The sequence below is a fragment of the Stegostoma tigrinum genome, chromosome 10 (assembly GCF_030684315.1).
Source record: "Stegostoma tigrinum isolate sSteTig4 chromosome 10, sSteTig4.hap1, whole genome shotgun sequence".
NCBI lineage: Eukaryota > Metazoa > Chordata > Chondrichthyes > Orectolobiformes > Stegostomatidae > Stegostoma > Stegostoma tigrinum.
The window spans coordinates 18132173-18158671 of record NC_081363.1 but is presented as its reverse complement, the minus strand read 5'-3'; the positions used below and the strand labels follow the sequence as shown (position 1 = coordinate 18158671).

The 26499-nt window shown below is 41.9% G+C and overlaps 1 protein-coding gene across 3 annotated transcripts in view; it reads left to right on the top strand.

Annotated features, from left to right (window-relative positions):
* Nucleotides 1–26499, top strand: part of trip11 (thyroid hormone receptor interactor 11) — a 117612-nt gene that overhangs the window by 56758 nt on the left and 34355 nt on the right. For all 3 annotated transcript variants that reach the window (XR_009446224.1, XR_009446225.1, XM_059649045.1), the window contains exons 14-15: nt 2033–2196; nt 10642–10745. Coding sequence is in view for 1 of the 3 variants with exons in the window: in XM_059649045.1 (XP_059505028.1) it covers nt 2033–2196; nt 10642–10745 (268 nt within the window). In the remaining 2 variants the exon portion in view is untranslated. The remainder of the gene's footprint in view (nt 1–2032; nt 2197–10641; nt 10746–26499) is intronic.

Below are 26499 nucleotides of genomic sequence, written 5' to 3'. Positions count from 1 at the left end.
GCGACTACAAATCAACTTGGAGTCAGTGGTATAGTGAGAAGCTTCTTTGATTATCTTCACAACAGAAAGTGGAATCCAGACAGCTGAGAAGGTGACCAAACAGGTAGATGAGAGTAAACCGGTTGATGTGGTGTATTTGGATTTCAGCAAGGCGTTCGATAAGGTTCCCCGCAATAGGCTATTGTACAAAATGCAGAGGAATGGAATGGTGGGAGATATAGCAGTTTGGATCAGAAATTGGCTTGCTGAAAGAAGACAGAGGGTGGTAGTTGATAAGAAATGTTCATCTTGGAGACCAGTTACTAGTGGTGTACCACAAGGGTCGGTGTTGGGTCCACTGCTGTTTGTCATTTTTATAAATGACCTGGATGAGGGCGTAGAAGGATGGATTAGTAAATTTGCAGATGACACTAAGGTCGGTGGAGTTGTGGATAGAGAGGAAGGATGCTGTAGGCTGCAGAGAGACATCGATAAGCTGCAGAGCTGGGCTGAGAGGTGGCAAATGGAGTTTAATGCAGACAAGTGTGAGGTGATGCACTTTGGTAGGAGTAACCAGAAGGCAAAGTACATGGCTAATGGTAAGATTCTTAGTAGTGTAGATGAGCAGAGAGATCGCGGTGTCCATGTACACAGATCCTTGAAAGTTGCCACCCAGGTTGACAGGGCTGTTAAGAAGGCATACAGTGTTTTAGCTTTTATTAATAGAGGGATTGAGTTCCGGAACCAATAGGTTATGGTGAATCTGTACAAAACTCTGGTGCGGCTGCACTTGGAGTTTTGTGTACAGTTCTGGTCACCGCATTATAAGAAGGATGTGGAAGCTTTGGAAAGGCTGCAGAGGAGATTTACTAGGATGTTGCCTGGTATGGAGGGAAGGTTTTACGAGGAAAGGCTGAGGGACTTGAGGCTGTTTTAATTAGAGAGAAGAAAGTTGAGAGGTGACTTAATTGAAACATAAAATAATCAGAGGGTTAGATAGGGTGGATAGGGAGAGCCTTTTTCCTAGGATGGTGACGGCGAGCACGAGGGGGCATAGCTTTAAATTGAGGGGTGATAGATATAGGGCAAAGGTAGTTTCTTTACTCAGAGAGTAGTAAGGGAATGGAACACTTTGCCTGCAACGGTAATAGATTCGCCAACTTTAGGTACATTTAAGTCGTCATTGGATAAGCATATGGACGTGCATGGAATAGTGTAGGTTAGATGGGCTTGAGATCAGTATGACAGGTCGGCACAACATTGAGGGCCGAAGGGCCTGTACTGTGCTGTAATGTCCTATGTTCTATGTTCTATGTTCTGTCAGATTGGGATAACAAGGTGTAGAAATTGGTGAACACAGCAGGCCAAACAGCATTAGAGGAGCAGGAAGGCTGATATTTCGGGCCTAGACCCTTCTTCAAACCGAAACGTCAACCTTCCTGCTTCTCTTATGCTGCTTGCCCTGCTGTGTTCATCCAGCTCTACACCTTGTTATCTCAGATTCTCCAGCATCTGCAGTTCCTACTAACGGCTGTCAGATTGGGTGCTGTTATAGTACATATCTTAGTTATGCATGAAACCTAAACTTTTTCAAAACAATGCAAGATATGCAGCAAGTGTCATGAGCCTGAACTCTAACTTTTTGTTGCTTTAATGGTCCTTTTGGTAAAAAGCTGTTTATTTTCTCCCCCGCTCATCATGTAGCATCATGGGTGAAAACTGCATGTGGAGTTGATCATGTTAGCCATGTTTATTGGTGGCACCCCTCACCTGTGTTGGGAACATAATCTGTAAGATCAAAGCTGTGAAAAGTAATAACGTATACAATTTCTTTATGGTGGGGGGGAACATCATTTAATAAATTTGATTTACTGAGGGGCATCATAACAGTTGCGACTTAAATGCAATTCCTAAGTTTCAATCACTGTGATTTCAGTTTCTTCACATGTCAGTTCCTCCATTGATGTTTTGTGGATGGTCTAAGTTATACTTGATAAGTAGGTTTCTTACAAAATCCAAAAGACACATGTTGCATGATTTCCTTTGTATACAGCCACCAAGCCAGCCTTCAAGTGGAGTCCTTGCAGGAACAACTCCAAACTATTGCAAAACAGCGAGATGAAGCCATGATGCAATTGAATATGTCTCAAGAGCAAGTGAAGCAGTATGCAATGTCACTAACCAACCTGCAGATGGTGATAGAGCAATTCCAACAAGGTAAGGTTTTGTTTAAATGGTATATTTTAGAAGTGTCTACATTTTAGAATGATTTTAATGAGACAGAACATTAACTAAAATGTTTTACTTGATCAATTCTAATTAGCTTTATCAGCTTCCCTTCCCTGCCCCTTTGTTTTTGAACTATTTAAAGTTTATCTCATACTCACTTGGACAGAAAAAGTATATTGGAAGAAGGTTTGAAGAGCATGTTGCCCAAAAGCACCCTTAAGTCTCACACTAGCGGGCAGAGGTTGTATGTATGGAGTAGGTTTTTCCACATCCTTAATTAAGTAACCTTGACTCAGTACCTCCCATAATGGCTTTGTTGAGCCTATTTAGTCTTACTGCATTGTGCAGTGTCTTGCAATGCTGTATAGTAGGTTAATGTGGAATAATACATTAGCAAGTAATCCCACTAGTGATGTAATTTATTGTTCAACTGACATCATTTAACTGATATATTGACTTCTTTATGAATGGTATAATTAAGATAAATCACAGAGTTAGAGCTGAAGAGCATTTGTTTCAGACTGTGCCTGGAGACCAAAAGGTTTTCCAAGAAAGAAAACATTTAATTAATATTTCAGAATGTAGCCTATTTAGCTGTGATCCAGTTCAGTAGTTGGAATGGGTTACTTAGAGTGGTTGAAGCCAGCCCGTGAAACTCATTCAAACCACATCTACATGTGCTAACAGGAAGAAAATCAGTTTTGTCACTATGGAAATACAGGATCAAACAGCCTTGCTGTTGGCCACTGCACCCATCTTCCCTGCTAGCAATTACACCTGCCATTAAAAATTGTACTGGCAGAGGACAATAATTATGTGAGAATAACATAAGAAAGAAAGCTATCTTCAAATCAAAATTATTTCAAAATACAGTCTGTCAAGTTTTAAAAACGAAAGTTGAAATTGCTTGAAAAACACACCAGATCTGGCAGCATTTGTGGAGAGAAATCAGAGTTAACATAGAACATAGAACATTACAGCACAGTACAGGCCCTTTAGCCCTCGATGTTGTGCCGATGTTTGACCTGTCATACCGATCTGAACCCCATCTAACCTACACTATTCCATGTATGTCCATATGCTTATCCAATGACGACTTAAATGTACCTAAAATTGGCGAATCTACTAACATTTCAGGTCGGGTGACTCCAGGAATTTCTGAGGAAGGGTAATACATTACCACATCCAGCACCATTTTGAGTTACTAAAATAGAACCAAAAACAGTTCTTTACCTCCTCTTGTGCTCCGCTTGTCATCGAAAGGCAGGGGTGCTCTGCACAATGGGCTCCATGTCCACCAACGTCCCTGCATTGCATCCATTCTAGGAGTCCCGCTTTGGGGCCTTCACTGTTTCACCGCCAGGAGGAGCACCCTGACCCTGGCCCTACCACGCCTGCTGCTGATGCTCCCATCAATCTTCCAGGAGCTGACTACTACACCACCTGACCCAATGCGCCCACTTGACCTGATATGTCCCACCCCACCCCACTGTGCAGTAAATATCCACAATTACATACCTTGCCCACAATACCTACTTGTGCACTCAGTAACCTTGTCCAGCCATCTACTTTGGCTTGTAGGTGGTGTGCAGGCTTTGTTTAGTAAGGATGTTAGTTATTCCTTGTAGGATTTCTAGCCTGCGACCCTCTGTAGCCACAGTATTTACATGACCAGTCCAATTCAGTTTCTGGTCTGTGGAACCCAACCCCCCCAGGATGCTGACAGTGAAGGATTTCGTTGTTAATAATGTGGTTGAATATCAAGGATGATGGTTAAATCCCCAGAGTGCATCTTTGCCATCCTCAGTGCTTCCTTCAGCTTGGAAAATTATTAATTCATCACCTGAAAGCAAGTGATATTTGGTTACAGCCAGAGGTATCCTTACCTATGTTTAACCTGATGCATGACATATTGTACTTGAATCTGGTTTTGGATCATTAAACTAACAGGGGAGAGTGAATTGACCCTCATGTTTATTAGCCTCTTCCTCCCCGATGCCTGTTTGTAGACTTTGCAAGATGAATGTCGAACAGTCAGCATAAATAAGTCATGCCCATTCAAAGCTGAAGGTCAGTCATTTAAAAAAAATGACTTTTCAAACTTTATTTGCTCAAGGTTTGTAGGCTAGCTGTTTTGATTCTGTTCTTAGGAAGAACTGGCCCTCAAAATATAATTGTACAGAATCTACTGTTGTTTGACACCCAATGGCAGTCTATTCAATAGAGTCCAATAAAAATAATTTGCAGTGATGAATGTAGTGTGTTCTCCAGTTGGCCAGTGTAACAAGGCCTTTTCTGGTTGCTCAATTGTTGCACTTTCTCAGCGTTAAAATTACTCTCCTTGCTGAGTACAAACAAAAAGGTAATTGTTTAATGCCGAGTGTAATGAGCTCTGAGCATGTAATGAAATGCTTTCTAAATTAATTGTCCCCATGTTAGTTGTGGCTGCAAACCACTAAAGAGTATTGAACACCCTGGTGTTTCAGTGAGAAGTTATGCAGTTTCTCATATTACTGAAGTAATTGTGTCATTGTTTGTTTTTTGTGATTTCACCTTCTATTTAAAACATTTAGCTAAACAAAGGTTTTTCAGTTCAGTGGAGCTCCCCACCCACCCACACCCAATCCATCACCAATTCTTAACCTTTTGATCCAGTTTTGTTCCATTTACTCAGAACAGTTCTGGAATGGTGGAGGATGATCTCAGGGAAGGGAGTGTTGAATTTCTAAGACCAGTTGCTGTTAAGAAGGAAGAGGTGTGTATCTTGAAAAGTATTAAGATGGATAAATCCCTGGGTCGCGATGGGGCCTATCCCGGAATATTGAGGGAAGCAAGAGAACAAATTGCGGGAACGTTGACAGACATCTTTGTATCCTGTCTGGCCACAGGTGAGGTCCCAGAAGACAGGAGAACAGCCAATGATGTCCCATTGTTTAAACAGGGTTACAGGAATAACCCAGGAAATTACAGTCCTTTGAATCTCACTGTCAGAGGGAAATTATTGGAAAAGATTCTCAGGGACAAGAGCTATAAGCATTCAGAAGCAAATGGACTGATTGGCAATAAACAGCATGGTTTTGTGCAGGGGTGGTCATGCCTGATTAATTTGATGGAGATTTTTGAGGAGGTGATTAAGTTGATGTTGGCTACATGGACTCCAGTGAACCCTTTGACAAAATCCCTCATGGCAGACTGAACAAAAGATGAAGTCACATGGTATTTGGGTGAGCTGGCAAGATGCATACAGAATTGGTTTGCTCATAGGCGACAGAGGGAAGTGAATGCTTTTCAGAATGGAGAGCTGTGACTAGTGGTGTTCCACGTGGATCAGTGCTGGGACCTCTGCTTTTCATGATCTACATAAATGATTTGGAGGAAAACGTGGCTTGCCTAATTAGTAAGTTTATGGATGAGACGAGGATTGATGAAGTTGTGGATAGTGATGAGGATTGTCAGAGGATACAGCAGGGTATAGATCAGTTGGGGGGCATGGGCAGAAAAATGGCAGATGGCAGTTAATTTAGACAGATGAGGTGATGCATTTTGGAAGGTCAAGTACAGGTGGAAATCACACAGTGAATTGCAGAACTCTTAGGAGCATTGATGTGCAACGGAATTTGGTTGTACAGATGCACAGATCACTGAAGGTGGCTGCGCAGGTAGATAAGGTGGTAACAAAGGCCCATGCATGCCTTAATTGGAAGGGGCATTGAGTACAAGGGTAGACAAGCTATGCTGCAGCTTTCTCGAACTTTAGTTAGGCTACATTTGGAATATCACATACACTTCTGCTCTCCACACCACCAAAAGGATGTGGATCCTTTGGAGAGGGTACGAAAAAGGTTTACCAGGGTGTTGCCTGGTATGGAGGATTTTAGCTAGAAGAAAGGTTAGCTAGACTGTGTTTGTTTTCACTGGAAAACAGCGGGTTGAGGGGTGACCTCACAGAAGTTTATATAATTGTGGATGGCAAAGATAGAGTGGAAGGTATGAGGCTTTTTCCCAGGATGGAGGAGGTAATTTACGAGGAACCACAGGTTCAAGGTGCAAGGGTGCAGGGCATGTGGTTTAAACAAGATGCATGAGGCACTCAAAGGGTGGTGAGTGCCTGGAACATACTGCTAGAGGATGTGGGGAAAGCAGACACCATGTCAGTTTTCAAGAAACACCTGGAATAATACATGAATAGGAAAGGAATAGAGAAATACGAATCCTGTAAATACAGTTTTATCCTGTAAATAAATACAGTTTTAATATGGAAGGGCAAAACATGTCGGCGCATGCCTGGGGAGTGCCGAAGGGCCTGTTCCTATGCTGTGTTTTTCTTTGTTCTTGTTCTTCTTCTTTGAGTTCAGATGAAGGGTCATTGGACCTAAAGTGTTAACTCTGATTTCTGTCCACCAATCTTGTCCAGACCTACTGAGCTTTTCCAATTAATAAAGCATACTTTAATTTTCTTTATTTACTTTATCCTGTCCCTTACTAAAAGGGGTATAGGCTAAAAGAGCAAGATTTGAGCTGTAGTATTGTGTAAGGTTTTGGATGTCATGCCAAAAGAAGGGTACAAATGCATCATCAGAGTGCAGGAGAAGTTTACAAGAATTATTTGTTCCAGGGATGACAAACATTAGTAACAAAGATAAATTGGAGAGGTTGTGACTGGTTGTTTTTCTTGGACAGAAGATGATCTTAGAGCTTTTCACAAAATCATTAGCTGTTTGGATAGAGTAGATAGGGAAAGATTGTTCTTGTAAAAGGATTGAGAATGAGAGGGTGGAGTACACAAAGCAATTTGTAAAAGAAGCAGATGTGATGTGGGATAAAGCATTTTTACACCAGAAGTATTCAGGACTGGAATGCCTTCCTGGAAGTGTGACAGAGGGTCGGTTCAATTGAGGCATTCATGAGGGCATTAGATAAGTATTAGAATAGAAAGAGTGTGCAAGGATACAGGGAGAAGGCAGGAGAATGAAGCCAAGTTACAGTGCGCATTTGGAGATCTGATATGATGAGCTGAATATTATCTGAATGGTGATAGATCGTGAAAGGAGGGGTGCAACGAGACGTAGGTATCCTTGTTGACCAGTTGCTGAAAGTAAATGTGCAGAGACAGAAGATAGTGAAGAAGGCATATGGCATCTTGACCTTCATAGTGAGAGGACTTGACTGCAGGAACAAGGATGTCATGCTGTAGTGGTGTCGAGCCTTGGTGACACTCTCATAAAACCTTATAAAATCTCATAAAACATATAAAATTCTAACAGGACTAGAAAGGGTAAACACAGTGGGAAGTTCGTGATGACGAGGAGATCCAGCATCAGTGGACACAGTCTTGTGGATACAGGGTAAGCTGTTTACGACTGATGAGAAATTTATTCACCCAAGAAGTGATGAGCCTGTGGAATTCTCTGCCACAGAATGCAGCTGAGGCCCAAAACATTGAATCTTTGCAGGAATGAGTAGGCTGAAGGGATCAAAAGATAGAGGGAGAACTAAGGAACAGGGTACTGATTGGATTATCAGCCATGACCATGTTGAATGGCAGAGGATGTTCAAAAGGCCAAATGGCCTAATCTTCTTCCTAATTTTTTTTGTTTCTAATGATCTCTTTCTGTGCCATAACACTTGATTGTGTAACTTATAATTAAGTATTGATAATTCACAATAATTTCATTTACATGGTCTGAAAAGATTGACCTCAATATTTTACCTTTAATAGTTAATGGAAGCAACGAAGGTTAGTGGATGTTGTTTGTTTGAGAGAAGTGTTCGAAGCTGTGTACTTCAACAGTCAGTTTTACATCTATTTTTAACTTTATCCTGATAAACTGTTGTGTTGCTCAAGCACAAGTTTCAATCTCAAGCTTCAGTCATGTCACAAAAAGTGAGAGTTCGACAAACAGATTTTGCATAAAAATACCTTCAGGAAGATATAGCTTAATGTTGGGCAGGCAGGATACAGTTTTAATCTACGATGGTGAAATGTTAATACATTAGAAGAGGCAGTAGCATAGATGAACAGCAAGACTGAAGGCATAAAATCAAATAACTGCATGTCTAGATTGTTCAGAGCATTAAGAAAGGTGAAATAGCATTTTTTGGTTTTAAGAATGGAAACAAAGAATAATGACAAATTTGTACATACTTTGCTGTGGCATAGTTAAAAGAATTGTCTGCAATTTGTTGGATTCCATTATAAAAAGGGCAGAAAGTCAATGGAGAGCAGGCAGTACAGATTCTCAGTTTGAGTGTGAATGCTGAATAATCATTAAGTTAGGTTCATACTCTGAGAATAGATGATGAGAGAAATGTTTTCTAAAGAGGGTTTTGGGCGTGTCTATTACTTTTACACACAGTGGTTGAAGCAAAGACTTGGGTACCTGGAAATAGAAAATTGAATAAGTACATTTATTGGACGGAAATGAAGGACTGTGGGGTGGGGCTAAAAGAGGGAAATTAGATTTGGATCAGTTTTAACCCAGGTACAGATTTAATAACCTGTATGATTTCCGTCTGTACTATGTACCCTTTATGGCTCTGTGCAATGTCTAGTGTAAATCAATGCAAGCAGAAACTTTGCTCATTTGTTTTGTTTGACGCTCAGTCACTAATTTTATGGGATATTGAGGAAGATGACTCAGTCCTGACTGTAATCTTTAAACTCCCTAAGTTAAGACGTGAACTTTTGGTCAATCCTTGTATACTTTGGGCCAGTAAAAGATGAAATGGTTGGATACTCAAATCTTGAAAGACCTCTTGATGATCATTGCCTATAGTTCAGCTGGAAGTAAATATATAGAGCTCCATGTATCGCGCTGGTATTATTGTGTTGTAATAGCTCATTGCCTCTATTTATATAAACACATAAGCTAAATGTTCCTCCACAATGTGACCTTACTGTGTTTTATTTGTGTATCATCTGTGTTGATGACTAAGTCTTTTATTTCTATAGTTGTCATTTTATCAATAGTCATTGAAAGAAAGTCAGAAGTCTCATGACACCAAGTTATAGTCAGACAGGTCTATTTAAAATCACAAGCTTTCAAAGTACTACTCCTTTGTCAGGTGGATCGGGTGAAACTTCATCTGACAAAAGAGCAGCGTAATGAAAACTTGTGATTTTAAATAAACCTGTCAGATGGTAACTTGGTGCAGTGAGACCTCAGACTTTGTCCATTCCAATCCAAAACCGGCATCTCCACATCATTAAAATAATTTAACACAAAATCTTTTGCTAAGCAGTCATGTAAACTTAATGTTGGCAAGACTTAATATATGTTAGAGCATGTATTTAAAAAAAAATTATATAAATGCTCAGTTCATCATAGATGAAAACCCAACTTTTAATGCTTCATCCAAGCCCATCTCTGCTTCTCAATTTGTGTCCAGTTTCCGATATTTGTGATTTTTTTCATCCTCACAAACCTCAATTTCTGCTACCAGGCTTGTTTCTTTGCACTACTGATAAAGTACTGGATCCTTATTAAATTTGTTTTTTTTTCAAATGGTTAGTGTAGAATGACCCATTATGTGTTAATCAGCTGCTGTTGTGGTGTTTTGTCTTACTACCTGCCATAAGAATTAGCTTTGGATATTTCAATTTCTTTTCATAATACACACAAGGTCACAATTAGGATGTGGTAGAATGATTGATTTTTTTAACAAAAAAAAATTAATAGAATGAGAGTGTCGCTGGTAGGAAGCATTTATTGCCCATCCCTAATTGCCCAAAGGGCAGTTCAGAATCAAACACATTGCTGTGGGTCAGGAGTCACATGTAGGCCAGACCAGGTTAGGATAGGAGTTTCCTTCCCTAAAGGACATAAGTGAACCAAATGGGTTTTTCCTGACAATCAACAATGGATTCATGGTCATCATTAGACTCTTAATTCCAGATTCTTGTTACTTGTTTGAAATAAAACCAAGAGGCCTGATTCAAACGTTACCTCAGGAGTCGGGAATTTAAATTCAGTTAATATAAAAAATTACAATTAAAAAGCTTCTATTAGTAATAGAGACTATTAAACCATTGGATTGCAATAAAAATTCAGCTAATTCAGTACTGTTCTTTTTAGGTAAGGAAGCTGACCATCTTTTAGCCTGTGTGACTTCAGACCACACGACAATTTAGTTTGCTCCAATGTAACCCAACATGCACTCAGCTGTGTTTAAAAAGCTGCTCTGAAAAGCAATAAAATAAATTGATTTCTCCAGTTTCCAAAGATGGCTGACCATCTATTTCTCAAAGGCTAATGTGAATGGGCATTCGTTGCTGCCCTGGCAAGCAGTATCCACATCGTGTGAATGAATTTCAAAGTAAAGCTTAAATGAAAATAATAAATTCCAGGCTACTTATGTTGGCAGAAATTGTTCACTTTTATTTGACTTAATTAGCACCATGTATTTTTTGTGACAATTCATATGCCTGTTCAGAGGAGAAAGCGATGTATGCAACTGAATTGGAGAAGTATCAGAAGGACATTGCAGAGTGGAAGAAGAAAGCATCAAATCTTGAGAAAACAGTCACAGATTTAGAGGTGAGCTTTTTTAAACAGTTATTAGTCTATAAATACTTGGTGTGTAATTCATCATTTAATGAACAACTCTGCTATTCTGATTTCCCTTGGGTGAATCCTGGTCAGGCTCTGTTTTATATTGGTTGTTTTTCTTCACTTTAACATCATATGTGTGACAGCAATTAGTTGAGTCTTTGGTTCAGCTCATGAACAAACTGTGTCATCTGAACTGTCTGGTGCCTTATGATCATCTCTACCCACAGCTGCTCCTTCAGTATCAGTGATTTCTTCTAGGTACAAGTGTTTTACTTGCTGAAATTAAGCAGAAAATGGTTTTAATCAATCATGGACAACCTATTTGTTTATTACACATTCTTGGGAAAGTGAATTATGTCATTTGAAGGATGTTCTCAGCTTTTCCGTTTACCTTTTTCGATAACCTGATTAACTATTATTATCCCAGTTGACGGTGCAACTGGACATATCCAATTCCACAACACTAGGATGATAAATCATAAGTTTTTCTAGTTTATATTGGTAGTGATCAGTCACTGAACATTTGAACACAAGACTGTCAGTACACCTTTAACAAAAGAGCATGGGTTTATTACCGAAGAGGAAAGAAAATCAAACAAAGCCGATAGGACAATTTGAAATGATCTTATCATTGTTGGGAATACATTTCTTTAGGAAACTGGTATCTTCTACACTGTTTGAACATTCTACCTTATGGGTTTTATTGTGTGATTTCTTGGAAATCAAGCCAACAGGTTCAAAAGTGCTGCAAGCCACGTACTCTCTTCCAAATGTCAGATTATGGGTTGAGTAGCAGAAGAGACTGCCAGGATCTGTTTTGGGCACTTTTGGATAGGAAAAGACTTGCCGGGGATTAGAAGTGACTTCTCCGGTCCCTTGTCCTCCCTGACTATCTTGCCCTTCTCTGCCACATTTTTCCGGTCCTTTCTAAGGTTCCAGTGCCAGGCAACCTGCACCCACTGGTCTAACCTCCAGTGAAACTGTGCAAGGATGGAAAATAGGCACATAATTGAAACACTTTAACAAATCTCTCTCAGCCAGCACAATTGCAAGTATCTCCCCAGAACATACTACACATGCTCCCTGATGTCAGCAAACACAGCCTTAAAAGCAACATTTTTTAACACTTTTCAATTCTGAAGAAGCCATACCAGACTCTGTTTTTCTCTGTCTGCAGATACTGCCAGACCTGTTGCGTCTCTCCAGCCTACTGTGTTTGCTTTAGGTTTCTGACATCCACAGTACTTTTGCTTTTAATCACTTTATTTTGAAGAATTGGAATGAAAGTCTTATTTTGTTCTGGATAACAGTAATAAATAAAGAAAAATATTCATTTTAGCAAATAAATAAGACATATTTGTATGTCTAATTTGACTGTTGGTATAACGGGCCTGATTACCAGTGCATTCTTCCCTTACTTGCACTTGGAGCTGGTGAGTGTGAGACTTTGTGAGCAATTTTCTGTATCTAAAGTCTGTTTTCCTTTAACTTAACTGCCAGGAATTATTGCAGCCTTAATATGGGGGCATACAAGATCTGAGAGAAGCTGTGGCTAGTTAGTTAGTGGCTGATTTAATCCTTGTTTTTGGATCAGTTTTTGAACTTGAATCAGTTCTTTCCACAAAATATTAGTAGACAACTGCCTGGTGTTGTCTTAACTGCACTGAGTGCTGCTTTAGTTTTTACAGAATGTAAAGAGGGAGCTTGGTAAATTAGGAGATTGATTGCGAGTTAGGTGCTGAGGAGAGCGTAGGTGTCCCTTTTGCTTTCAACCTGCTGTACATAGAACATAGAACATAGAACAGTACAGCACAGAACAGGCCCTTCAGCCCACAATGTTGTGCCGACCATTGATCCTCATGTATGCACCCTCAAATTTCTGTGACCATATACATGTCCAGCAGTCTCTTAAATGACCCCAATGACCTTGCTTCCACAACTGCTGCTGGCAACGCATTCCATGCTCTCACAACTCTCTGCGTAAAGAACCTGCCTCTGACATCCCCTCTATACTTTCCACCAACCAGCTTAAAACTATGACCCCTCGTGCTAGCCATTTCTGCCCTGGCACTTTTTCTTTTATTGTTATAACTATAGCAAGCATCATTTCTTTTAAAGTTACAGGATAACAACTCAGTTTGACCAAGTAGAATGTACATCTTTGCGCTATGTATGAAGTCATGGACAGAGCACAGGTCCCAGATGAACACATCTATAGGACGTGTCACTGGCTGCACAAGCTTCAACTCCGTGACCCAGAACTTGACCAGTGGCATCGATCACTTTCAGAGAGGACTATACTGATAGCACATGTAAGGAAGTAGTCATGCTGGAGGTTGGCCATATACAGGCACTGAGGCAATGGGTGACCACCAGCCAATCTGAGAGCTGGCAAACAGTGCAGGAGCCCCTGAGACCCCACTTTACTAAGTGGATACTATTGAGAGTGGTATCAAGGGTAACTCAGCTGTACATGAAAGGAGAGAGAGTGGAAGAGTAATAGTGATAAAAGATTCCATAGTCAGATCAGACACGTGTTCACAGAAATGCCTATAATACTCCAGGACAGTATGTTTCCTCCCTTGTGCCAGGGTAACGTATTTTACAGATCAACTCAACTTTTTTTTATCCAGCGTATAACACGCCCAATGGTAGAGGGTGTAATTCTAAGTCCTAGTGGATAAAGCCAGAGTTTGGAGATAATGATCATAACACAGAAAGATTTAACATCATTATGGAAAAAGATAGTAATTGATAGAACAAGAGTCAGTGTTCTCAATTTAGGAAGGCAAACCTGACAAAACTATGATGATCTGGCTGTGCAGATTAGACACATTCTTTGTAGAAAGTCAGTGGTAAATCACTGGCAGGCTTTTAGATACAAGATTCTGTGAGCACGGTGTAGACATGTCTCCACAAAAAAAACTGGTGGTATTGCCAAATCTGGACTTTCCTGATTATCCAAAACACACATTGAGATAAAGAAGTAGAACAGAACTTAAGACAATCTTGTAGACAGGAAGCATAGACGTGTCTTGGAAGTACAGGAGTTAAATGAGACAGAAAGTTAGGCCAGCAAGAAGAAGATATGAAAAAAATTGCTCAATTAATATTAAGGAAAGTCCGAAGGTGTTTTAACAGTAAATTAAGAGCAAGAGCATGATTTAGGAGAGTACGGGTAACTTGTGCATGGATACAGAAGATGTGGGCTAGATTCTTGAGTATTTTGTTCCTATCTTCACAAAGGAGATGGATGATTTAGACATTGTAGTCAAAGAAGAAAATGTGAAGTATTTGATAAAATAAGCATAGCATGAAGGAAGGTATGGGAGTGATTGACCTTGAAAATGGGCAAATCATCAGGTCTAGACAAATTAATCCTGAGTTGTTAAAGGAAGCAAAGGAAGAAATGATCTGAGGATCATTTCCAAATCTTCATTAGATAAAGGCACATTACCAGAGGATTAAAGGTCTTTTATTTTTAATTGCCCTTGTGGGATGCGAGCATTACTGGGTGGCCACCGTTTATTCACAACAATAGAACATAACAGCTCAGTACAGGCCCTTCGGCCCTTGATGTTGTGCCGACCTGTCGTACCAATCTCAAGCCCACCTAACCTACACTATTCCATGCACGTCCATATGCTTGCCCAATGACGACTTAAATGTACCTAAAGTTGACGAATCTACTACCGTTGCAGGGAAAGCGTTCCATTCCCTTACTACTCTCTGAGTAAAGAAACTACCTCTGACATCTGTCCTATATCTTTCACCCCTCAATTTAAAGCTATGCCCCCTCGTGCTGGCCGTCACCATCCTAGGAAAAAGGCTCTCCCTATCCACCCTATCTAACCCTCTGATTATTTTATATGTCTCAATGAAGTCACCTCTCAACACCTCTCTAACAAAAACAGCCTCAAGTCCCTCAGCCTTTCCTCGTAAGACCTTCCCTCCATACCATGCAACATCCTAGTAAATCTCCTCTGCACCCTTTCCAATGCTTCCACATCCTTCTTATAATGCGGTGACCAGAACTGTACACAATACTCCAAGTGCTGCCGCACCAGAGTTTTGTACAGATTCACCATAACCTCTTGGTTCTGGAACTTGATCCCTCTATTAGTAAAAGCGAAAACACTGTATGCCTTCTTAACAGCCCTGACAACCTGGGTGGCAACTTTCAAGGATCTGTGTACATGGACACCGCGATCTCTCTGCTCATCTACACTACTAAGAATCTTACCATTAACCCTGTACTTTGCCTTCTGGTTACTCCTCCCAAAGTGCATCACCTCACACTTGTCTGCATTAAACTCCATTTGCCACCTCTCAGCCCAGCTCTGCAGCTTATCTATGTCTCTCTGCAACCTACAGCATCCTTCGTCACTGTCCACAACTCCACTGACCTTAGTGTCATCTGCAAATTCACTAACCCATCCTTCTACGCCCTCATCCAGGTCATTTATAAAAATGACAAACAGCAGTGGACCCAACACCGACCCTTGTGGTACACCACTAGTAACTGGTCTCCAGGATGAACATTTCCCATCAACTACCACCCTCTGTCGTCTTTCAGCAAGCCAATTTCCGATCCAAACTGCTATATCTCCCACAATTCCATTCCTCCACAATTTGTACAATAGCCTATTGTGGGGAACCTTATCGAACGCCTTGCTGAAATCCATATACACCACATCAACCGGTTTACACTCATCTCCCTGTTTGGTCACCTTCTCAAAGAACTCAATAAGGTTTGTGAGTCACAACCTTCCCTTCACAAAACCGTGCTGACTATTCCTAATCAATTTATTCTTTTCTAGATGATTATAAATCCTATCCCTTATAACCTTTTCCAACACTTTACCAACAACTGAGGTAAGGCTCACTGGTCTATAATTACCAGGGTTGTCTCTGCTCCCCTTCTTGAACAGGAGAATCACATTTGTTATCCTCCAGTCATCTGGCACTATTCCTGTAGACAATGATGAGTTAAAGATCAATGCCAAAGGCTCGGCAATCTCCTCCCTGGCTTCCCAGAGGATCCGAGGATAAATCCCATCCGGCCCAGGGGACTTATCTATCTTCACCTTCTGAAGGATTTCTAATACCTCTTCCGCGTGAACCTCAATCCCACCTCGTCCAGTCGCCTGTATCTCAGTATTCTCCTCGACAACATTGTCGTTTTCTAGAGTGAATACTGTTGAAAAATATTCATTTAGCGCTCCCCCTATCTCATCTGACTCCACACACAACTTACCACTACTATCCTTGATTGGGCCTAATCTTACTTTCGTCATTCTCTTATTCCTTAAATACCTATAGAAAGCCTTAGGGTTTACCCTGATCCTATCCGCCAACAACTTCTCATGTCTCCTCCTGGCTCTTCTGAGCTCTCTCTTTAGGTCTTTCCTGGCTACCTCGTAGCCCTCAAGTGCCCTAACTGAGCCTTCACATCTCATCCTAACATAAGCCGCCTTCTTCCTCTTGACCAGAGATTCCACCTCCTTTGTAAACCACGGCTCCCGCACTCTACAACTTCCTCCCTGCCTGACAGATACGTACTTATCTAGGACACACAGGAGCTTTTCCTTGAATAAGCTCCACATTTCTAATGTGCCCATCCCCGGCAGTTTCCTTCCCCATTCTAAGCTCCCTAAATCTTGCCTAATCTCATCGTAATTGCCTTTCCTCCAGCTATAACTCTTGCCCAGTGGTATACACCTATCCCTTTCCATCACTAAAGTAAACCTAACAGAATTGTGATTGCTATCACCAAAGTGCTCACCTACTTCCAAATCTAACACCTGGCCGGGCTCATTACCCAGTACCAAATGTAATGTGGCTTCGCCCCTTGTTGGCCTATCTACATACTGTGTCAGGAAGCCCTCCTGCACACTCTGGACAAAAACTGACCCATGTATAGTACTCGAACAATAGTGTTCCCAATCAATATCTGGAAAGTTGAAGTCCCCCATGACAACTACCCTGTGTCTCTCACTCCTATTGAGAATCATCTTTGCTATCCTTTCCTCTACATCTCTGGAACTATTCGGAGGCCTATAGAAAACTCCCAACAGGGTGACCTCTCCTTTCCTGTTTCTAACCTCAGCCCATACTATCTCAGTTGACGAGTCCCCAAACATCCTTTCTGCAACTGTAATATTGTCCTTGACCAACAGTGCCACACCTCCGTCCCTTTTACCATCTTCTCTGTTCTTACTGAAACATCTAAATCCCGGAACCTGCAACAACCATTCCTGTCCCTGCTCTATGCATGTCTCCGAAATGGCCACAACGTCGAAATCCCAGGTGCTAACCCATGCTGCAAGTTCACCCACCTTATTCCGGACGCTCCTGGCATTGAAGTAGACACACTTCAATCCAACTTCTTGCTTGCCGGTGCCATCTTGCTTCCCTGAAACTTTATTTCGGACCACCCTACTCTCAACATTTTCTATAGTTGAACTACAATTTTGGTGCCCATCCCCCGTGCTGAATTAGTTTAAACCCACCCGAACAGCCTTAGAAAATTTCCCCCTCAGGATATCGGTGCCCCTCTGGTTCAGGTGAAGACCATCTTGCTTGTAGAGGTCCCACCTACCCCAGAAAGAGCCCCAATTATCCAAGAATCCCAAACCCTCCCTCCTGCACCATCCCTGTAGCCACGTGTTCAACTCCTCTCTCTCCCTGTTCCTTGCCTCACTAGCACGTGGCACAGGCAACAAACCAGAGACAACAACTCTGTTCGTCCTAGCTCTCAGCTTCCATCCTAGCTCCCTGAATTTCTGCCTTAAATCCTCGTCTCTCTTCCTACCTATGTCATTGGTGCCAATGTGGACCACGACTTGGGGCTGCTCCCCCTCCCCCTTAAGGATCCCAAAAACAGGATCAGAGACATCATGCACCCTGGCACCTGGGAGGCAACACAACAAACGTGAGTCTCTCTCGTCCCCACAGAACCTCCTATCTGTCCCCCTAACTATGGAATCCCCAATGACTAATGCTCTGCTCCTCTTCCCCCTTCCCATCTGAGCAGCAGGGACAGACTCTGTGCCAGAGACCTGTGCCCCACTGCTGTCCCCTGGTAAGTCGTCCCCCGCAACAGTATCCAAAACGGTATACTTATTGTTGAGGGGAATGGCCACAGGGGATCCCTGCACTGCCTGCTGGTTCCCTTTCCGTCCCCTGACTGTAACACATCTGCCTTTTTCCTGTACTTGAAGAGTGACTACCTCCCTGTAACTCCTCTCAATAACCCCCTCTGCCTCCCGAATGATCCGAAGTTCATCCAGCTCCAGCTCCAGTTCCCTAACGCTGTTTTCAAGGAGCTGGAGTTGAGTGCACTTCCCGCAGATGTAGTCAGCAGGGACACAAGTGGTGACCCTTACCTCCCACATTCTGCAGGAGGAACATTCAACTGCCCTGACCTCCGTTCCCATTATTCCCAGAAGTTGCTGGAAAAGTTCAGGTCTGGCAGCATCTTTGAAGAGAAATCGGTTAATGTTTCAGGTTGAGGTACCCTTAACATTAACTCTGATTCCTGCTCATGGATGCTGCCAGACCTGCTAAACCTTTCCATTTTTGTTTCTGATTTACACCACCCACAGTTCATTCAGTTTTTATTTGGACAACATTTATTACTAGTTGTCCCTAGTTGACCTTGAGAAGGTGACCTGTCTTCTTGAACTGCTGCAGTCTGTGAGCTGTAGATATACACATCCACAATGCAGTGACACTGAAGGAGTGACAATATATTTCCAACTCAGCAAAATGAGTGGCTTGGAGATGTACTTGCAGCTGGTGATGTTCCAATATATCTGCTGCCCTTGTCCTACCAGATGTATGTGGCCGTGGCCATGAGCTTGAAAGCTCTAAGGAGTCCTGGTGAATTTCTGCAGTACACCTTGTAGATAGTAAACACAGTAATAGTGGAGAAGGTGACTGTTTGTGGATGTTGTGTCAGTCAAGCAAGCTGCTTTGTCCAGGATGGTGTCAAGCTGCATCAGTGTTGCTGGAGCTGCACTTATCTCAGCAAGTGGCAATATTCCAGTGCAGCCCTGACTTGTGCCTTGTAGATGGTAGACTGGCTTTGTGGAAGCATGGGAGTAGCTACTTGCCACTGTATTCCTAGCCCCTGAACGGTTCTTGTAGCCACTTTATTTATGTGGTGTGTACAGTTGAGTTTCTGGTCACTGATAACCGCTGGGATGTTAAAAGTGGGGAATTGGTGATGGCAATGCCATTATGTGTCAAGACTTGATGGTTGGATTGTTTCTTACTGGAGATGGCCATCGCCTGGCATTTTTGTGGCACAAATGTTACTTAGCACTTTTTGTCCGAGGCTGGCGTATTGTCCAGATTTTGCTGCATTTGGACGTGGATTGCTTCAGTATCTAAGGAGTTGTAAATGCTGCTTAATTGTTGGCAAATCACTCTCGCTAAAAGAGGAATGTGAATTATTTCATGTAGTGTGCATAATTATGGCTGTTGTGATGTTGCAACTCTTAACTATAGAGTCTGTAAATTCTAACTCTTGTCTGCAAATATCGTATCATATTCAAAAGGGTGTGGAGGAATGCAACGTTATGATATTGGAGAGTGCAAACAAAGGAAGAGAATACACAGAGGGTATTGAGAAACGTAGAGGAACAGAGAAATCTAGGAGTTTGTGGTGCAAGAAAGTGTACAGACCCTGGAGGTAATAAAGTAATAAATAAGACAGATGCAATACCTTTAAATATTGAGTGAGGTGTTGAAAACATGAACAGGAATGTAATGCTGAAACCGTATAAGACACTGGTTAGATCATAAATGAAGATTTATGTGTGGTTCTGGTCACTGCGTTACCTTGAGAGTATGGAGGAGATGTCCAATATTATTGCTGCAGCCTGAAAATTGTAACAATGAGGAAAGATTGGGTGGTGAAGTGGTGTTTTCCTTAGAAAAGTTGATGCTCGGTGGTGCCAACTGAGATGTATAAAATAACGAAAGGACCGGATGGAGTAGACATAGAAACTGACTGGGGAAATAGGTCTTCTAAGGTGCACCAAATCTACCAAAACTTAAGGTGATTAGTGGAATGATCAGCGTGTACATGCAGAAAACTTTTCTCACCCAATCGGTGGTGGATATTTGGAATCCACTGCCCAGTTCGGTCGTTTTGATGGAAATGCTGAACTAATTTGAGAGGAACTTGGATGTGCACCCGAAGCTTTATAACCTGCAAGACTGTGGCCAGGTGCTGGAAAGTGGGGTTAGAGTGGATGGCTGGTTTGTTCAGATGGCACAAGCATGATTAGCTAAATGGGTTCACTCCTTGACATAACTGTGATTAAAATCACAACTTCGTAAACAGCAAAACTGTGTTCAGTTTAAAATTTGTTACTGAATTGGTGGGCTTGGGAGTATTTCCTTTAGGAGTAATTGGGAATAATTTTTTGCACACTCACCTGATTTCATTGCTTTCTGAGAAGAGCAAAGAAGCACGTTAGGCTAACTTGCTGACTTTTCTCAGATTTTTGACTACTTTGAGTCTGCTAAAACAGCTCAAGATTTCTTCCCAGCTCTGAAGTAGTCAGAAGACTTCTACAAATTTCCCTGCTGCTGGATTGAGTATTTTCTTCTGAACTTAACTTGTGGCCTCAGCCATCTTGTCTCTGGAAGTCATGGAAGTTTTGATTTGTAATTGTCTTGTCACTTGGCCTTTCTAGGTGTTCATGTGATTTAAGCTATCATTAGCTCACTGTTTCAAATTATTTCCTGAGCTTGAAAAAGACAGATCGTACCTTCACAGCACTGAAAACTAAAAAGACCTTTACCTCTGCTTTCAACACCAAGTTCCCAATGATGATAACATATTCTAAGCCTTCAGCACAAAACAAACTGTTGTTTTGAGAATAAAATTTGAGAATTAACTCGATCTAAGCTTCTCGCTGCTTTGGAAAAGCACAATCAAAGACTCCTCCCACCCCAATTATGATACCTTCCAACCTCTTCTGTGAGGCAAAAGATACAGAAGCTTAAACACATCTATTAACAGATTCAAGAGCAGCTTCTTCCCTGCTGCTATTTGAATGGACCTCTCACATTTTAATTTTAATGTTGACTTCACTGTTTGTGCACCTTGTCTCCAGCCGTAACATTGTATTCCTCTGTTCTGTTACCCTCATGCACTTTGTATGGTATGATCTGCCTGTACTGCACGCCAAAAAAAAGCACTCTTCACTGTACCTAGGTACTTGTAACAATAATAAATCAAATAAAATCAATTCACATTATTTCTGATAACTCTCGGCATTCAAGAAGTTGAAAACAAAAATGGGTGCAAAATCCTGTCGTGCATGAAATTAGATAAAAATAAGTTAGGACATTTGGCCCAGCTGGTCCACGCATCATCATAAAAAGATGACCACACTGGAATTGCAAAATGATCCAAACTTGTAGCAAATGAAGTGGAGAAACGAACAGTTCCAAATTCATGCTGATGTCTAGTTGTTTAGTCTTTCCCTTCTGGATTTACTAACAGCCTACAGATTTTGTGGGGAATGAGAGGATTAGAAAACCATAAAATTGTAAAGTAATGATTGCCTCATTGTAGCAGTTAGCTTTTGGAGACTTGCTGCAAGAATCTTGTAAATACATTCTGGTGTTGAAAGGCAGCATAAATTTGCCAAATCGACCAAGGATAGCATGTTGTACTTAACACTGTGAAATTACTAATGTTGCTGCATTAGTTTGGTTTCTATCTGCCAAAGTGAGCTTGCGCTTACCTTAAACTAGAAGTAATATTGGGTTTGAAAAATATTGATTAGTGTATGAGAAGTGTTGGTCCCCACCTTTTGAAGCCAGGGCAATAATGCGGAAGATTTGGTTTCCCTATTTTAAGGATGAAGGCAGATTCCACTTGGAGAGGGAGGGAATTGTTTCTATGACAGAATTTTTGAAGAAAGAATGTAAATAATTTGTCAGAAGGATTGACCTTGCTGCAGTGTTGCTTTAGAGTGTCCAAAGACAATTTTGTTTAATTCTCAGGAATCTGTCTGTTTAGATTTCAACAGCTCGGTTCTCTGTAGCTTGCAGTTTGTTCTTGAACTAGTTGAATAACTTTCTGATTGCTGCAATGATGATGCTTCTCAAGTGTCTGCGTCAAAAGCCTTGAATATTGCATTCAGAAGTGTTTTAAATTTGTTTTAGATCTCTGTGTTTGATCCTTATATTTTAAAAGTGTTAGCAAGTCTGTTTCTGTGCTGTACATCTCTATGACTCTGTGTCATCCAGCTGACGTCTGTCTGAAGCCTGGATTGTCTCAAATTGACAGCAACATACTAGGCATCAACTACTTGGAGGCATAAAGCACCCGCATGGAATTTGGGCCAATGAATATTGAGCTTGCATAATTTAGCATACAAATTCCAATAGAAAATGATGCAAGTAAGAAAAATGGAAATGAGCCTGTGTAATATTAGTTTCCAGGCATTTTCAATGTGGTTGTTTTAAATATTCGGATATAAAAATGATTAGCTTCTACTCCAAGTTTATCAACTAGACTCTGATGAAACTCTCCATCAGCCTTATTAGTATAGGGGGTCACAATTATGGCCTGAGAGGTAGCTCATTGGTTTGGCTGACTCCTCTAATCACCACATTTAAGGTGAGTTTATTGAATACCTGCCTTTTCTACTTGCAAACTACAGCATTATTAATAGTAGTTACTTAGACTGCTAATAATCCCAACATCATTTTCTTGTATGTTTTAAAACATATTAGGTCACTTGATGTATTAAGTGCCCCAAAATCTGTGTTGGACAGCTGTTAGGAATGTCTGTACACCTCCCAAACTAACATGGCATTGGACATTCAAACGTGGGTTGATGACCTTTAAATTAGACTTCTCTACACCCAGAAACTGAAGTTTCTAACTGGTTTTAACTTCTGATAGCACGTTCTCATCAAAAGTTCTTAATTGCTGCTGGGCAAAATCAATTGTAGAAGTCTTTGTCTCTGCCTCTTTCTGTCACCATCCTTCTTCTTGGGGAAGGTGGGACCTGTACAAGAAGGACGGGTTGCATCTGAACTGGAAGGGGACCAATGTCCTGGGTGGAAGGTTTGCTCGAGTAGTTCGAGAGGGTTTAAACTAGTATGGCAGGGGGGTGGGAACCTGAGCTGTATACCAGAGGTGAGCGTTGATGCAGGTGAGGCAGTAGCAAGAGGTAGACCAGCTAGTGGGAAGGATTTTCCTGGGAAGGAACCAAGGGATCGGTTAAAGTGTGTTTGCTTTAATGCCAGGAGTATCAGGAATAAAAGTGATGAACTTAGAGCATGGATCAGTACCTGGTGCTATGATGTTGTGGCCATAACAGAGACATGGGTTTCTCATGGGCAGGAATGGTTGTTGGATGTTCCAGGGTTTAGAACATTTAAAAAGAATAGGGAGGGGGGAAAAAGAGGAGGGGGTGTAGCACTACTAATCAGAGAGGGTATCACAGCTACAGAAGCTTCCTTTGTCGAGGAAGATCTGCCTACTGAGTCAGTATGGGTGGAAATTAGGAACAGCAAGGGAGTAGTCACCTCGTTAGGGGTTTACTACAGGCCCCCCAATAGCAGCAGGGAGATTGAAGAAAGCATAGGTCGACAGATTTTGGAAAAGTGTGCACGCAGTAGGGTTGTTGTAATGGGTGACTTTAACTTTCCTAATATTGATTGGAACCTCCTTCGAGCAGAAGATTTGAATGGAGCTGTTTTTGTAAGGTGTGTTCAGGAGGGTTTCCTAACGCAGTACGTTGACAGGCCGACGAGGGGAGAGGCCATTCTAGACTTGGTGCTCGGAAACGAGCCGGGGCAGGTATCAGATCTTGTGGTGGGAGAGCATTTTGGTGATAGTGACCATAACTGCCTCACATTCTACATAGCTATGGAGAAGGAGAGGATTAGGCAGAATGGGAGGATATTTAATTGGGGAAGAGGAAACTATGATGCGATTAGACATGAGTTAGGAAGCATGGACTGGGAGCAGTTGTTCCATGGTAAGGGAACTATAGACATGTGGAGACGGTTTAAGGAACAGTTGTTGGGAGTGATGAGTAAATATGTCCCTCTGAGACAGGCAAGAAGGGGTAAGATTAAGGAACCTTGGATGATGAGAGCGGTGGAGCTTCTAGTGAAAAGGAAGAAGGTAGCTTACATAAGGTGGAGGAAGCTAGGGTCAAGTTCAGCTAGAGAGGATTACATGCAGGCAAGGAAGGAGCTCAAAAATGGTCTGAGGAGAGCCAGGAGGGGGCACGAGAAAGGCTTGGCAGAAGGAATCCGGAAAAACACAAAGGCATTTTACACTTACGTGAGGAATAAGAGAATGGTCAAAGAAAGAGTAGGGCCGATCAGGGATAGCATAGGGAACTTGTGTGTGGAGCCTGAGGAGGTAGGGGAAGCCCTAAATGAGTTTTTTGCTTCTGTCTTTACGAAAGAAACCAACTTTGTAGTGAATGAAACCTTTGAAGAGCAGGTGTGCATGCTGGAATGGATAGAGATAGACGAAGCTGATGTGCTGAAAATTTTGTCAAACATTAAGATTGACAAGTCGCCAGGCCCGGATCAGATTTGTCCTCGGCTGCTTTGGGAAGCGAGAGATGCAATTGCTTCGCCACTTGCGAAGATCTTTGCATCCTCGCTCTCCACTGGAGTCGTACCTGAGGACTGGAGAGAGGCAAATGTAATTCCTCTCTTCAAGAAAGGAAATAGGGAAATCCCCGGCAATTATAGACCGGTAAGTCTCACGTCTGTCGTCTGCAAGGTGTTAGAAAGGATTCTGAGGGATAAGATTTATGACCATCTGGAAGAGCATGGCTTGATCAAATACAGTCAACACGGCTTTGTGAGGGGTAGGTCATGCCTTACAAACCTTATCGAGTTTTTTGAGGATGTGACTGGAAAGGTTGATGAGGGTCGAGCTGTGGATGTGGTGTATATGGACTTCAGTAAGGCATTTGATAAGGTTCCCCATGGTAGGCTCATTCAGAAGGTCAGGAGGAATGGGATACAGGGGAACTTAGCTGCTTGGATACAGAATTGGCTGGCCAACAGAAGACAGCGAGTGGTAGTAGAAGGAAAATATTCTGCCTGGAAGTCAGTGGTGAGTGGAGTTCCACAGGGCTCTGTCCTTGGGCCTCTACTGTTTGTAATTTTTATTAATGACTTGGACGAGGGAATTGAAGGATGGGTCAGCAAGTTTGCAGACGACACAAAGGTCGGAGGTGTCGTTGACAGTGTAGAGGGCTGTTGTAGGCTGCAGCGGGACATTGACAGGATGCAGAGATGGGCTGAGAGGTGGCAGATGGAGTTCAACCTGGATAAATGCGAGGTGATGCATTTTGGAAGGTCGAATTTGAAAGCTGAGTACAGGATTAAGGATAGGATTCTTGGCAGCGTGGAGGAACAGAGGGATCTTGGTGTGCAGATACATAGATCCCTTAAAATGGCCACCCAAGTGGACAGGGTTGTTAAGAAAGCATATGGTGTTTTGGCTTTCATTAACAGGGGGATTGAGTTTAAGAATCGTGAGATCTTGTTGCAGCTCTATAAAACTTTGGTTAGACCGCACTTGGAATACTGCGTCCAGTTCTGGGCGCCCTATTATAGGAAAGATGTGGATGCTTTGGAGAGGGTTCAGAGGAGGTTTACCAGGATGCTGCCTGGACTGGAGGGCTTATCTTATGAAGAGAGGTTGACTGAGCTCGGTCTCTTTTCATTGGAGAAAAGGAGGAGGAGAGGGGACCTAATTGAGGTATACAAGATAATGAGAGGCATAGATAGAGTTGATAGCCAGAGACTATTTCCCAGGGCAGAAATGGCTAGCACGAGGGGTCATAGTTTTAAGCTGGTTGGTGGAAAGTATAGAGGGGAAGTCAGAGGCAGGTTCTTTACGCAGAGAGTTGTGAGAGCATGGAATGCGTTGCCAGCAGCAGTTGTGGAAGCAAGGTCATTGGGGTCATTTAAGAGACTGCTGGACATGTATATGGTCACAGAAATTTGAGGGTGCATACATGAGGATCAATGGTCGGCACAACATTGTGGGCTGAAGGGCCTGTTCTGTGCTGTACTGTTCTATGTTCTATGTTCTGTCTATGTTCTTGCATCTTTCCCTCTCCCTCACTGGTCCCTGATGTGTTGCTGATATGAAGAAGTCACCTTTTCAGAAAAGCAAAATATCATGGATGCTTCAACTGCTCAGGCTGATAGCACTTGTGTGGAAACAAACCAAGTTAACTTTTCAAATTGTTGATGCCATTAATACTCTTTATGTCTGCAGGTGCTGCCTGAACTGTCGCATGTTGCCGGCCTGTTCTGTTTTTTTTTAGAAGCAATATGAGCCAAAAAGAGCTGGCTGCATGCAGTTCAACAAAAATCAATGTTAAATTTTCTGTGCCATGCCAGTCAAAGATGTGTTTAGCGTGAGAAATTTAAAATGCTGATATAAAGCTCTTGGAGCTTGTTTACAAAAACAAGTAAGCTTTAGTTTGCACACGACCTGCCCAATGCTTAAATGGGCGCTTAGAAAAAGTGGAATTAGATCCACCAACTGGTTTTCCACAAGAAATTGATTAGATTGTTGAGCTGGTTGAATAAAAATGGTTTGTAGAAATATTGGTGAACAGTAAATAAAGGTGATGAGAGTTATTTAGTTTTATTTATTAAAGGTGCACCCTCTTGTGGCACAGTCATACTGTCCCTGCCCCCTTAACGTGGA